At 46.1% G+C, this 13,255-nt stretch overlaps 1 protein-coding gene across 1 annotated transcript in view; it reads left to right on the forward strand.

Moving 5' to 3' along the window:
• The window catches only part of DOC2B (double C2 domain beta), a 64,739-nt gene that overhangs the window by 22,365 nt on the left and 29,119 nt on the right, over positions 1-13,255 (forward strand). The window contains exon 2 of the mRNA XM_044004397.1: positions 1,494-1,573. Coding sequence (XP_043860332.1) covers positions 1,494-1,573 — 80 coding nt within the window. The remainder of the gene's footprint in view (positions 1-1,493; positions 1,574-13,255) is intronic.

A 13,255-nucleotide genomic window follows, 5' to 3' on the forward strand; every position in this document is an offset into this window, starting at 1 on the left:
GTATGTGTACCTAGTTATTTACGCGTCTTCTTCCCTAGTGGAATGTAAGCTCCCTGAGGACAGGGCCTGATTTTTGCCTTTATTTGTATACTTAGTGCTTAGCGCAGTGCCTGGAATACTCTAAGGGCTTAATGAATGCCTGTTGATGGGTTCATTGTAAGGATTACTAGGCCATTCTTGGGGTTTCAAGATTACCCCAGATTTGGTCCCTGCCTTCAGTATGGGAGGGAGATAAGGTACAAATAAGATACCAGAATACACAGTTTTGGTGGATGAGGTTCTAGATCTTTCATGGCACTCACGGGATATTAGAAAAATAACCTTCCTCATCTGAGTCCAGGAACCACAATACTTAGATTTATGATAGCCTTGTAATAGAATAGAAGCACCCTGAGGGCAGCAACTGTTTATATTCCTGGTGCTTGGAACACTTTTTATAATACAGCTATGATTTCATTGGGCTTCCATGTCCATCGGCCCCTACTCTGAAATTTATAATCTTAGGCACTTGGCTAAGGTGTTTAGAGAGTCAATGATTGGCCCAGGGTCACAGAGCCAATAAGTGTTGAATGAGGGATTTGAATCCGGCTCTTCCTGACTCTGAGACTGGCTCTCTAAACACTGGACTGAGCTACCCTGAGCTCACCCTGAATATGAGGGGCTTAACAGATACTTGATGAGTGACCTGGAAGGGAATGCAATGATCTCTTCCACATCTAGACTTTCCCCTTCTCAGTTTCAATAGATATATCTTGTTTTAATAGAATTTTATTTTCCAAAATATATGTAAAAACAAAATTTTAACATCAATTTTTTAAAAACTTTGTGTTCCAATTTCTCTTTCCCCCTCCATTCCCACCCCCCACCCACAAGAACTCAAGCAATTCAAAATAAGTTATACATGAGTAGTCATGGAAAAAATTCCCACATTAGCTAGTTGTGAGAGAAAACAGTCAAAAAAAACCAAAACTTCAGATTAAGGAATTGTCTCAGCATAAGGAATTAAATGGGAATTTGGGGGGGGGGGTTTGGGGGAAGCTGTAGACAATACTTGAAGGCCATCAGATGACACAGAAAAACTTCAGAAACTCAGAAATGCATAAAATATATGTAGAGTATTGTATAATATCAACCAAAATTTTACAATAAGGTGCTGCAAACACCCCACAAAAAAGAAAAGAAAAAGAAAAAATTCAGACTTCTCTGGTATGAAGGAAGAGCCATAAAAATTTACGGGGCTTTCCCAGGATTGCAGGCCCACGACATGCCTAACTCCCATGATGTGGAAGGGATAACTATCTTCTTTGAAGTTCTGGTCCTCTTGTTGATCCTGTCTACTGGGCAGTGATTGCATTAGCGGGTCTGTCTCAGGCCATGAACATTGCATCAAGAAGGCTGCAGGCTGCGATGCCGGTGTTTATTCCTCCTCAGAAGAGCAACCCTGTCCCCTGTGTGCCCTGCCCAGAGTTAATAATGCTCTTGTCTGTTTGCAGCTGCCTTGGGGACCTTAGACTTCAGTTTGCTCTACGACCAGGAAAACAACGCCCTTCACTGCACCATCAATAAAGCCAAGGTACCTCGTGTGTGTGTGTGTGTGTGTGTGTGTGTGTGTGTGTGTGTGCCTACCCTCCTGGGGCACCAGCTGTTTTCTGCTCGATGAACCTCAGGTAGTGGGGGGGAGCAGAGGAGGGCAGGGGCTCCCCAAGGAGTAGAAATCCATAACACCTATGGCAGTTGTGGCACTGCCAGGGGCATGTCTTGTTCAGTCCTGGATAAGACAGATTCCCGTGGGGAGTGGGAGGTGGAGGGAAGCTGCTTGGACTGTTCTTCCTTGAATCCAGTGATAATGGAGGAGGTTGGGGAGAATTTCCAGAATTCCTTCTTCTCCTTCCTTTTACACTATTCCTAACACTAGGCAGCCCAGTGGATAGAGTGACAGTCTTGGAGTCAAGAAGACCTAGGTTCAAATCCCATCTCAGACACTCACTAGCTGTGTGATCCTGGGCAAGTTACTTTAACCTCTGTCTGCCTCAGTTTTCTTATCTGTAAAATGGGGGTAATAATAATAGCATCCCCCAGGGTTGTTGTGAGGATCAAATGAAATAAAATGTTTAAAGTGCTTTGCAAACATTAAGGCACTAAAAAAGCCATTAATAGGGGCATCTAGATGGCGAAGTGGATACAGCACTGGCCTTGGAGTCAGGAGTACCTGAGTTCAAATCCGGCCTCAGACACTTAACACTTACTAGCTGTGTGACCCTGGGCAAGTCACTTAACCCCAATTGCCTCACTAAAAAAAAAAAGCCATTAAGGCACAATATACATGCCAGTTATTGTTACTATTATTAACTGGCCCCTGGCTAACCCAGGGAAGGAAGACTCAGGGGCTCAAGATGGAGGTGAGCAGAATGGGAAAGGGCTGCTATCCTGTCATTTTTTTTTTATCCTGTCACTTTTTAGGACCCCACGGGATTCTGGGATGTTTTTTTTTTTATCTATTCTCTCCTCTTAGGGTCGTTAGCTCATAGAGATAGAGCTGGAAGGAACCTTAGAATCAATGAATAATAAACACTTATTAAGCCCTGTGCTAAGCACTGGGAATACAAAAAGAGGCAAAAGAAAGTCCCTGTCCTCCAAGAGCTTCCAATCTAATGATGGAGACGACATACAAACAAATATATAAAAAGTGAGCTGTGTACAGGATAAATGGGAAATAATGAACAGAGGGAAGGCACTGGAAATAAGAGGCATTGGAGAAGACTTCCTATATAGAAGGTGGGATTTTAGTTGGGACTTAAAGGAAGCCAGGGAGGTCAATAGTCAGAGGAGAGGAAGGAGTGAAGGACAGCCAGAAAAAATGCCCAGAGTTGAGAGATCAGAGTGTCTTGTTCACAAAACAGCCTGGAGGCCAGTGTCATTAGATCAAAAAGTAACAGTTATGGGGGCAGCTAGGTGGCTCAGTGGATAAAGCACTAGCCCTGGATTCAGGAGGACCTGAGTTCAAATCCAGCCATAGACACATGACACTTACTAACTGTGTGACCCTGGGCAAGTCACTTAACCCAATTACCTCACCCCCCCCCAAAAAAGTACCAGTTAGAGAGTAAGGTATAAGAAGACTGGAAAAGTAGAAAGGAGCTAGGTAATGAAGATCTTTGAATGCCAAAGCATTTTGTATATGATCCTGGAGGCAATAGGGAGCCATTGACATCTATTGAGTGGGGGGTGGAGAGGATGTGACATGATCAGATCAGATCCATGCTTTAGGAAACTCAATAATAGATTGGAGTGGGGAGAGACTTGAGGCAGGCCAACCCACCATCATGCTATTGCAATAGTCCAGGTGTAAAGTGATGGGGGCGGGGGGGGGGTGCAGTGGGAGTGGCAGAGGGGAGGAGGGGGAATATTCAGCAGATGTTGCAAGGGTGAAATCTCCAGGCTTTGGCAACTGCTTGGATAGAGGTGGGGGAAGGAGGCAGAGCTAGTGAGGAATCCAGGATGATTCCTAGACTTGGAGCCTGAGGGACTAGGAGAATGGTGTTGCCATCTACAGTAATGGGGTGGGGAGTGGGGGGCTGTGGGGAAATATAACGAGTTCCATTTTGGACATAGTGAGTTATAAGACATCTACTGGACATCCGGTTCAAGATGTCTGAAAGGCAGTTGGAGATACAAGATTGGAGGTCAGCAGAGAGATTAGGGCAGGAAACGTAGATCTTAGAATCCTCTACATAGCTTAGTCTGTAGTGTTGGTATGTTGTCTCCATCATGAGATTGTGAGTTCCTGGAGGGCAGGGACTGTCTTTTGCCTTTATTTGTATCCCCGGGGCTTAGCACAGTGCCTGACACATTGTAGGTGCTTAATAAATGTTTACTGCATAGAGATGGTAATTGAATCCATGGGAGATGATTCTTAGCTGACCTTAGAAGCTGTCTAGTCCACCTCCTTGTTTTACGGATGAGAGAACTGAGGTCCAGGGAAACTGAGTGACTTGCCCAAAGTCATCCAGGTAGTCAATGACAGAGATGGGATTCGAACCCAGGTCCTGGGATTCCAAATCCAACACTCTTTGCACTGAACCATGCTGACTTCTCTTTGATCTTTTGTTCCCAGGAAGGGGGTGGGTGTAGGGTGGGAGTCTCAATGGATCAGGATCCCAGGAAGTGTCTTGGGCCAGGTTGTGGATGGAGAGGCAGCTAGCTCCTGCCAAAGACATCCCTGTTCCTTCCCCCCACTCCCACCCACAAGCACAAAGGGTTGGGATATAAAATGAATGGAGCAGAAAGGAGGAGGAAGAAGAATAGAAAAAAGAAATTAAGGCATGTCCCCTAAGCTGAGTAGATCAGGGGAGAGGGGAGAGGGGGCCTCCACCTTGGTTATGCTCTCCAGGCTCAGGAGGACTTGGAACAAAAACGTGAAGAGAGTGGACTGAAGAAGAGAAGAATGGAAGGTGGGGAGCCAGGAGGAAAGAGGACCTCAGAGTCAGGCCTGAATAGGCAGAGAGGGCAGAGTCAGTTCAGGCTAACTTAGTGAAAATCTAACGGGATTTACCACCCACCTGTGATTCTTCCTGGTGTCTCCCATGGCACTTCCCAAGAATAAAGGGCGGGGCATGGAAAGGACACATATGGGCCACAGTGCTGGTCCCCTCTTGTTGGCCCTGCTACCCCCAGGAACATTCTCCCTTGTGGTGGGCTACATCCACTCTGAAGCAAACTTGGGCAAAGTTGAGCTCTGAAACCTAAGTAGGCAGAACAATCTGCACTTAGCCTCAGGGTGCTGCATTTCGTTGGTGAAGAAACAACAAATCCTAGCACCTAGTTAGCAAGAACAATTAGTTAAAATAGGAAGCTACCACATGGTATGATATGAAGGAGTAATTCTATATCATAGTACCCGAGATGCACAGGGCAGCACCCTGTGCCTCCCCTGTCCCCACCTCAACCAAAGGCATGTTGTATACTTGCCAAACCTGGATACTCTCTCTGGTAGCTGTCCTGGATGCAAAGATGCCTAGTCAAAGCTAGGCTGTGCCTGAGGAAAAAGTTTGTCTTCCTGGAATTGCATCTCCTGGCCCAGCTCTAAATCTCAACTCACCCCATCCTCCAAATGCCGCCTCCAAAGACGTGGAACTGGCTTTCCTTATCCCAGCATTCACTCTCCATCCCCCAGGGTTTGGGGCAATTTAAATGCTTTTAGTGGAGTCTCAGATTTGCACAACGTCTTTCACACTGGGTATGACAACAACCCACCCCCTGGGTCCCTATGGCTTGCCCAGATTGAGGGATGGTCATTTACCAGTCCTTGTTTTTCAATCTGTTCTCATTCCCTCTTGTTCTCCTGTCCCAATCCTCTGCCACCCATTCATTTCCATCTCACTCCTCTGGCACTCACTTTTGGAAAGGAAGATGCCAAAGTTTGTCTATAGAAAGGTAAGTGATGTGAGTAGATCCCATAGACTAGATCCTAGGGAGTAGATCCCATAGAGTAGATCCCGTGGTGGCATAGCTGGGCTTCTGCTGGGCATCTCAGTAGTTTCTCCCAAATAAGAGCCATGTTTGGATGGCTGAAATAAGCTAGCAAGCTTTCCTGAAGTTCCCACACTCCTTTTCTTGTTCTCTAGCAAGCATGGAGCACCAGAGTTTCCATGAGTCAAAGGAGCCAAGCAAGGGTCCTCACCTTCATGCAGAACTTCACCCATCAGCAAGGGAGCCCAGAAAGATTTCCCCAGCAGTGGGTCTGGGGTCTGTGGAGCCATCCACACTGTCTCTGCACCACTCAGGTTCTCTGGTGACCAAATGCCTGGGAATGGGGTGAATCAGGGCCCCAGGTGGGAGATTCTATGTGCAGAAGCTCAACCCTCAGCCTCAGGCTTCTATCAGGCCCCTGATCCAGCCAATTACCTGGACATCCCAAATACACAGATACATCTGCACAGCTGCCTGGGGCTACAAAATAACCTAACCCAGATCTATCAGTCCTGAGAGATGGCACCACACCCTAGCCAACAGAGAGACTCCTGGGTACCAATGGGAGAGACAGAAAGGCCAACCAGCGTGTCAGACTTAACTCTCCAACCCACCTGCAGGTGCCTCCCAGGGCACAGAGGGGCAGTGTCAAACCCTGGAGTGGGTGTCAGAGGTCCTGAGTGCAAATGCCACCTCTGGTGTTGACTACCCTAGCCACCTCAGGGCAAGTCCCTAAAGCTCCTCTGTAAAATGGAGGGGAGGGGGTTGGACTTAGTCTCTGATGCTTTTAAGGGACTAGGGACTGCCCCCTCGACCAAGGGTTCAAGTCTTTGGAATAGAAACTAAACTAGGCCTTGGTTATGACCCCTTCAGGAGCTCATAGGTCTAGAGCCCCAAAGGGCTATTTAGAGCTCCTGCCCTCAAGGAGCTTACAATCTGGGGGAAGGGGGAGGAGCACAAGGCCCAGGAAGTTTCAGTGACTTGTCCAAGGTCATTTAGGTAGTATGTAACAAATGAAAGATTTGAACTCAAGTTCTCCAGTTCCAAATTGAGCTCTCTTTCCACTTAGCCTTTCTCATGCCTTAGGGCTTTAATGTTGCCTTAGATAGGTTAGGAATCCCTGCAGTGCCCAGGAGGATTCTTGGTGGCCAGATTGGGGTGAGGGTGGATTATAAAATGAAGTGGCCATTGGTCTTTGCTTAGATGCAGCACCTCTCCTTCTCCATTAGCATAGTTAATGGACAGTTGGTCACATAGCCAAACATCAATGCCACTATCAATGGGAAATTACCATGGGGAGATGGGTGCAGGAGCAAGTTTTGGGTGACTCAGATCCCACCCCAATGGATTTAGCTTGCTCTTCTTTCCCTTTCCCCATTAAATCTCTAGCTTCTGGTTTCTTCTTCCATTGGTTGCCCTCCCCTCCCAGCTTTTTTCAGGAAATGTGGGTGGGAGGGAAAGAATTACTGAGAAATAGAGTGGGGGGTGTTGTTGTTTGGTTGTTTCAGTCACGTCTGAATATTTGTGACCCAATTGGGGTTTTCTTGGCAAAGATATTGGAGAATTTTGCCATTTCCTTCTCTAGCTCATTTGACAGATGAGAAAACTGAGGCGGAGTGAAGTGACTTGCCCAGGGTCACACAGCTAGTAAAGTGTCTGAGGTTGAATTTGAACTCAGGTCTTCCTGACTCCAGGCTCAATGGTCTATCCATTGGGCTGTCCCCAATCCTAACTGCTCACCAGAGAGGTGGGGAGAATGACGAATGAGAGAACTTAACTGCTTGAGGAAAGAGCTAGGAGTCTCTGGTTGGCAGTACTCAGCTCTCTTCCCAGCACTATTCCCCATCCTCTTGCTGATATCTCAGGTCTCACAGTGTCCCTGGAGTCCTTCTGACTTGTGAGCATGTATGTGTGAGTGTGTGTGTGTGTGTGTGTGTGTGTGTGTGTGTGTTAGGAGCCAGGGAAAGCAGAAATGAGGGAGAAAGGGTTAAAATTAAAGAGCAGCTAGGTGGTGCGGTGGATAAAGCACCAGCCCTGGATTCAGGAAGCCCTGAGTTCAAATCCAGCCTCAGATACTTGACACTAGCTGTATGACCCTGGGCAAGTCACTTAACCCTTATTGCCCCACCAAAAAAAAAAAATCCAGGACCAAATGGTTTCTTCTTCTCCTGACCAGAGGGTGAGCCTCTCCTATTTCCTCCCTCAAGCTCCTTCTCCCTTTCTTTTCTGTGGTTATACCTTAAGTAAAGAAAGACTCCCCAGCAGGACCTGCATTTGTTGGTCTGGAGTAGGGGAGGAGACATCCCTTTTTGACCTTTTTGTAGTGAAAGGAAGGAGACATTAGTGGCCTGAGCCCTATGGGATACCCCACATAGGCAGCTTGGGAGGTGCTATGCATAGAGTGCTGAACCTGAAATCCAGAAGACCTGAGTTTGAATCCAATCTCTGATGCTTAATAGCTGTGTGACCCTAGATATAGTCCTTCAACTCACTTGACCTTGATTTGCTTATCTGTAAAATGGGGATTAATAATAGCACCCACAACACAGGGCTGTTAAGAGGATCAAAGAAAATAATATATGTAAAGCACCTCAAAACCCTCAGAGGACTATTATTACTCTGGCCTCTAGCCTAATTTCCCTAGAACTGTAATCTCTACCATGGGCTTCACGTTCTAACAGCCCATCAGGTAATTGGGAGGGGCCTTCTTCAGCACATCCAGTTTCTTGGGAAGCTGTTCCAATGTGGGGTGGTGGGGCCAGGCGCTTCAGGGCAGATGTTTGGGCTGGGAGATACAGGCTTGGAGTGGGGGACAGCAGGGAGAGGTGTGGCCTGAGCCCCATCAAGGACTAGAAGGGTCAGAGAAGACTTAGTGGTTGGGGGAAGAGTGGCAGTAGCTATGAGAGGTGGAGAAGGAAGGAGGAAGGAGGATCAAACATTAGGCCACCCTCTGGTTCTCTCCGTCTCTCTCTCCCTGTCTTTCTCTCTGTCTCTGTCTCTGTCTCTGTCTCTCTCTCTCTCTCTCTCTCTTTCCCTCCCCCCCTCCACTCTCCACCCTTTTGGGACAGATGGGTGTTGGTGGCTATCAGAATATATAAAGGCTCATCAAGGGCCCAGAGAGCCTCGTCAAGCTGGTGCTGGAAGCCACCACAGCTCAGGCAGGCTGGTGGATACAAAATCAATCAACAAACATTTGCTAAGGACCAGTTCTGTACTGAGTGCTCAGTGTTGGGGATACCAATGTAAAGGTAAAACAGCCCCTGCCCTCACAGAGCTCTCAGTCTAGCTGGGAGGAGGAGAGTATCAGTTTCCTCCACTAAAAATGGGGCTAATAATCCTCACCCAGAATCCTTTGCAGGGTGTTTTCAAAGAGAGAACAGTGCAGACCTCAAAGTGCACTCCAAGTGATGGGAACCATTAGGATCACAGCATAATCAAGCCTCATAAATGTTTAGTTCTTAAACAACAGGGCAATGGAACTAGAGGCCTCAGCTCAGGCCCACGGGATGGAAAGAAAGAAGTGGGTGTCACAAAGAGAATTGTTTAATTACCAAGATCTTCAGGATTCTCAGTGGGCAGAAGATCAGGCTCATCTGCCCATTCTCCCTCCCTCTTAAAGGTGAAAACACTCCCACATACTCACAAACAAACACACACACACACTCACAAACACACACAAACATGCAGCCAATTTGGACAAAGGCAGACAAAACCCAGGCTGCCAGGCGACGGCCCCTTCCCTGCCCCTGGGTCACTGCTTTGCCTCTGCCTTTGAATTAGCTAAAGCCCTCCTCCTCCCAAGGCACCCAGCAGTTCTGGGAGGGCAGTGAGAAGCCCATGAAAAAGGAAGGAGAGAGGGCCAGCCTAATTATCCAGACCTCTTTGTGTATGGAAGCAAAGCAGATCAATTCCACCCTGGGCCTTTTGCGCCCTCCCCTGCCCTCTGGTGCCCACAGCTAAGATGTCCAGATGAGGTTTGCTTCACAGGACCCAGAAGACAATTGGATTCCATTCCATGAACGAGAGAGCTTTGAGTCTGGGCCTTAGCAGGTGTTAGTGAAGGGAGCTGCCCAAATGAGGGGAAAACCACAACAGATTCTGGTTGGGTTGGTTTATTGGCTTTTGCAGGAAGGAAAACCTCAGGCTAGGTGAGGGGAGGTACCAAAATCAGGCTGGGAGATAGATGACCCCTGACTTCAAACAGCTTCCATTCTAATAGGAGGAAACAACACATGTAGGGGAGTGGTAGCCCAGGAAGAGAGATTGGGTCTGTGGAGTCTCAGGGATAATGAGTGGAACCATAGGACAATTGACTGCCACATCTTTTGTAGAAGCAACAGGAGTATGGATTTGTTCCCAGAGCGATAGGGAGGTGTTAAGGGTGGATAGAAGGTTTGAGCAGACAGTAGCAGGGCTGATGGCAAGATGTTCAGAAATGACGCATACTAGGGGACTGCTAAGTGGTACAGTGGATAAAGCACTGGCTCTGGATTCAGGAGGACCTGAGTTCAAATCCTGCCTCAGACACTTGACACTTACTAGCTGTGTGACCTTGAGCAAGTCACTTAATCCTCATTGCCCCACAAAAAACCAAAAACAAACAAAAAAACAAGAAATGAAGCATACTCTAAAGACTGTGGGCTAGGTAAGTTCGCACTCTTTCACCAGTCAGAATGGCTTAGCCCTGTGGAGGAAGTTCCAAAATTGAGTGCATTAACTTAGGGGACTGGAAGCCAGGGAGCAGCTCCAGGAGATAAGGGAAGGCTTGGCCTCAGAAGTCCAATCTGGTAGGAACTTCCCAGGTGGGAAAGAAGGGGTGAGTTCCCACATGTGTATAATGTAACACATGTTTATAGGGGCAGCTAGGTGACGCAGTGGATAAGGTACTGGTCTTGGATTCAGTAGGACCTGAGTTCAAATCCAGCCTCAGACACTTGACACTTACTAGCTGTGTGACCCTGGGCAAGTCATTTAACCCTCATTGCCCCACCAAAAACAAACAAAAAAAAAAACCACACATATATTTACCTCAATTCAATTAAATATTACTTAGGCACCGGTACAATGCTAAGTACCCAAAATAATGAAAGAATCTTTGCCTTCAAATTGCTGGGTGGAGAAGAGTGGGTGGAGAAGGACAGAGATACAGCATGTTCAAGGACAAGTATTATACAATGTTAGACAAAGTGATTTCAAGCGAAAGAGAATGCAGTGGGGGAAGGGGGAATAAAGAAGGGCCTCAATTAGATAATGGCATCTGAGCTGGTCTCTGGAGGAAACACATGAATGAGATTTCCTGGATCTGTCTGTAGACAATGTCAGGAAAACACTACCTGCACACACACACACACACACACACACACACAACTGGGACACTGAAAGATATGGCTGAGGATCAAATAAGATAACATGCTTTGCAAACCTTAAAAAAAAATACAGGTGTAAAAAAATATTTTTTAAAATACAGGTGTTCAGTGTTATTATTTTTATTTGTGTTTTAATTAAGATTGGGAGTCCAGAGGCCTGAGTTCAAGGACCAGGTCTGTGACCTGGGGCAAATACTCTAACCTCTCTGTGCCTCAGTTTCCTCCTCTGTAAAATGAAGAGGTTGGACTAGATGCACTCTAAGGTTCCTTCCATCGCTGACATTCCACAGGCCTGTAATTTACCTGATTATCCACCAATGACAATCTCCAGAACCCTGTCTTGAATCCATCTCTTTAGGAAACAGAAGATGGCATTGCCTAAGACCTTGCTCCATCATGAAGGTATGAAGGTACATACCTGGGTCTGTATTGGGGGAGTTCTGCATTCCCGTGTAAGAGACTTGGGTCCCAGACCTCACTTTTTCATTGCTTAATGCTTTTTTTGGGGGGGGGAAGACTCTAGACAGAAGCCAAACCAGGACTCTGTCCTAAGGGGATGCAGATTGGTGACCTCGATCTTCTGGTTCTCAATTTTCCTCTCTATAAAATGAAAGGAATGGGTTAGATTACTTCCTGCTGAGCCAATCAACAGATATTTATTAAGTGCCCACCATGTGCCTGAGACTGTGCTGGGTGCTAGAGAGACAAAGATGAAAGAAAGAAAGAAAGAAAGAAAGAAAGAAAGAAAGAAAGAAAGAAAGAAAGAAAGAAAGAAAGAAAGAAAGAAAGAAAGAAAGAAAGAAAGAAAGGAAGGAAGGAAGGAAGGAAGGAAGGAAGGAAGGAAGGAAGGAAGGAAGGAAGGAAGGAAGGAAGGAAGGAAGGAAGGAAGGAAGGAAGGAAGGAAGGAAGGAAGGAAGGAGAAAAAGAAAGGAAGAAAGAAAGAAAGAAGGGAAGGAAGGAAGGAAGAGTTCCTGCTCTCAAGACATCTACATTCTATCTGTAAAAATGCTGTGTCATATAGCAGATACAAATGTCATACAATGTAATACAACTGGCCTGGGTCTACACGAGTCTGTGGGGTAGTGTTCATTCTTTCCCATTCAGGTTTCCACTCTGCTCTGGGCTCCAGATTGAGGATCATATTCAGTCCTGGCCTCTAGAGAGGGCTCAGGCTCTTTATACCCCTACCTAGAACCCTGGTTTGACTCCTTTCTAGTGTCTCCCCCCAAAAAAAGGGTATCAGTTATAAGACACTTATTTATTCCTACACACACACACACACACACACACACACAAAATGCTAAACACAAAAGACTCACAAATACACACTGATAGAAACGAGCAAGGTCACTTATAACACACATACACACGCACACATGTACCTGCAACCGCTTAATTTTGCCCAGGAAAGCTGCTATAGGAGGCAGCCATTGAGCTGAGCTCTGATGGAAACTAGGCTTTCCAAAAGGCAGAGTCAAGGAGGCATTCCCAGAAAAGGAGCAGCCTGGGCATAGTGGTGGAAGATGAGATGTTGTACAGTGAACAACAATTATGGTGGTTTGGCTGGACTGTGTTCTTCATGACAGGGAATAATATCTAATAAGACTAGAAAGGTAGGTTGGGGCCAGATTGGGAAGGGCTTTAAATGCTTTGTAAATTGTAAAGCAACATATAAATGTGCATTTTAATATTTATATTCCTAATCCTACTGATAGAAAGGAGTCCTTACCAAGCTTTTGAAAACCAACAGCGTCCAGCAGGAAACTCATCACAAAATACTCATAATGATGCTAGGTGCCCAATGATCCAAATCCCCCGGAGATACCCAGCTCACCATGTAGGATCATAGATTTGCTTTTGTATCCCCTGGTACATAGTAACAGCTTAAAAAATACTTTCTATCCATCTCTCTATCATCTGTCAATTCCAATAAGGCAGTTTCCCCTCTAGGGGCCTCTATTTACCCATCTGTAAAAGGTCGGAAGAGGACTAAATGAAGGATCTGAGTTTGGGGAGATTTTTTATTTTTTTCCTCCCACAATACTAGGCTACATAATCAGAAATCCATATGAGTGTGGGCCATGGGGATTTTTTAAATTGATTACAATGGTGAGCAATCTTGAATATGCCTGGGAGCTATTCTGAAATATGGATTTGTAAGCAGTAATACAAAAGCCATCAAAAAAAAACCCCCAACAATTTAATCAACTTCTCTCATACAAAAAATATGGGTTTTCGGACCTAGTGCTAGCCTTTGATCAATTTCAGTGCAGTCAATGAGAAAACCCTGGTACTGGCAGATGAGACCCTCCTTGCGCACTCAGGGGTGAATTCCATTTCAATTCAAAGCCATTTTTGCTTTTTTCCCATCCTGACCCTGACTCTACCTTCCTTTCTGCAGTTTCATGAAAGAGAAGGAC

Source organism: Dromiciops gliroides, chromosome 4 (assembly GCF_019393635.1).
Source record: "Dromiciops gliroides isolate mDroGli1 chromosome 4, mDroGli1.pri, whole genome shotgun sequence".
NCBI classification, from domain to species: Eukaryota; Metazoa; Chordata; class Mammalia; order Microbiotheria; family Microbiotheriidae; genus Dromiciops; species Dromiciops gliroides.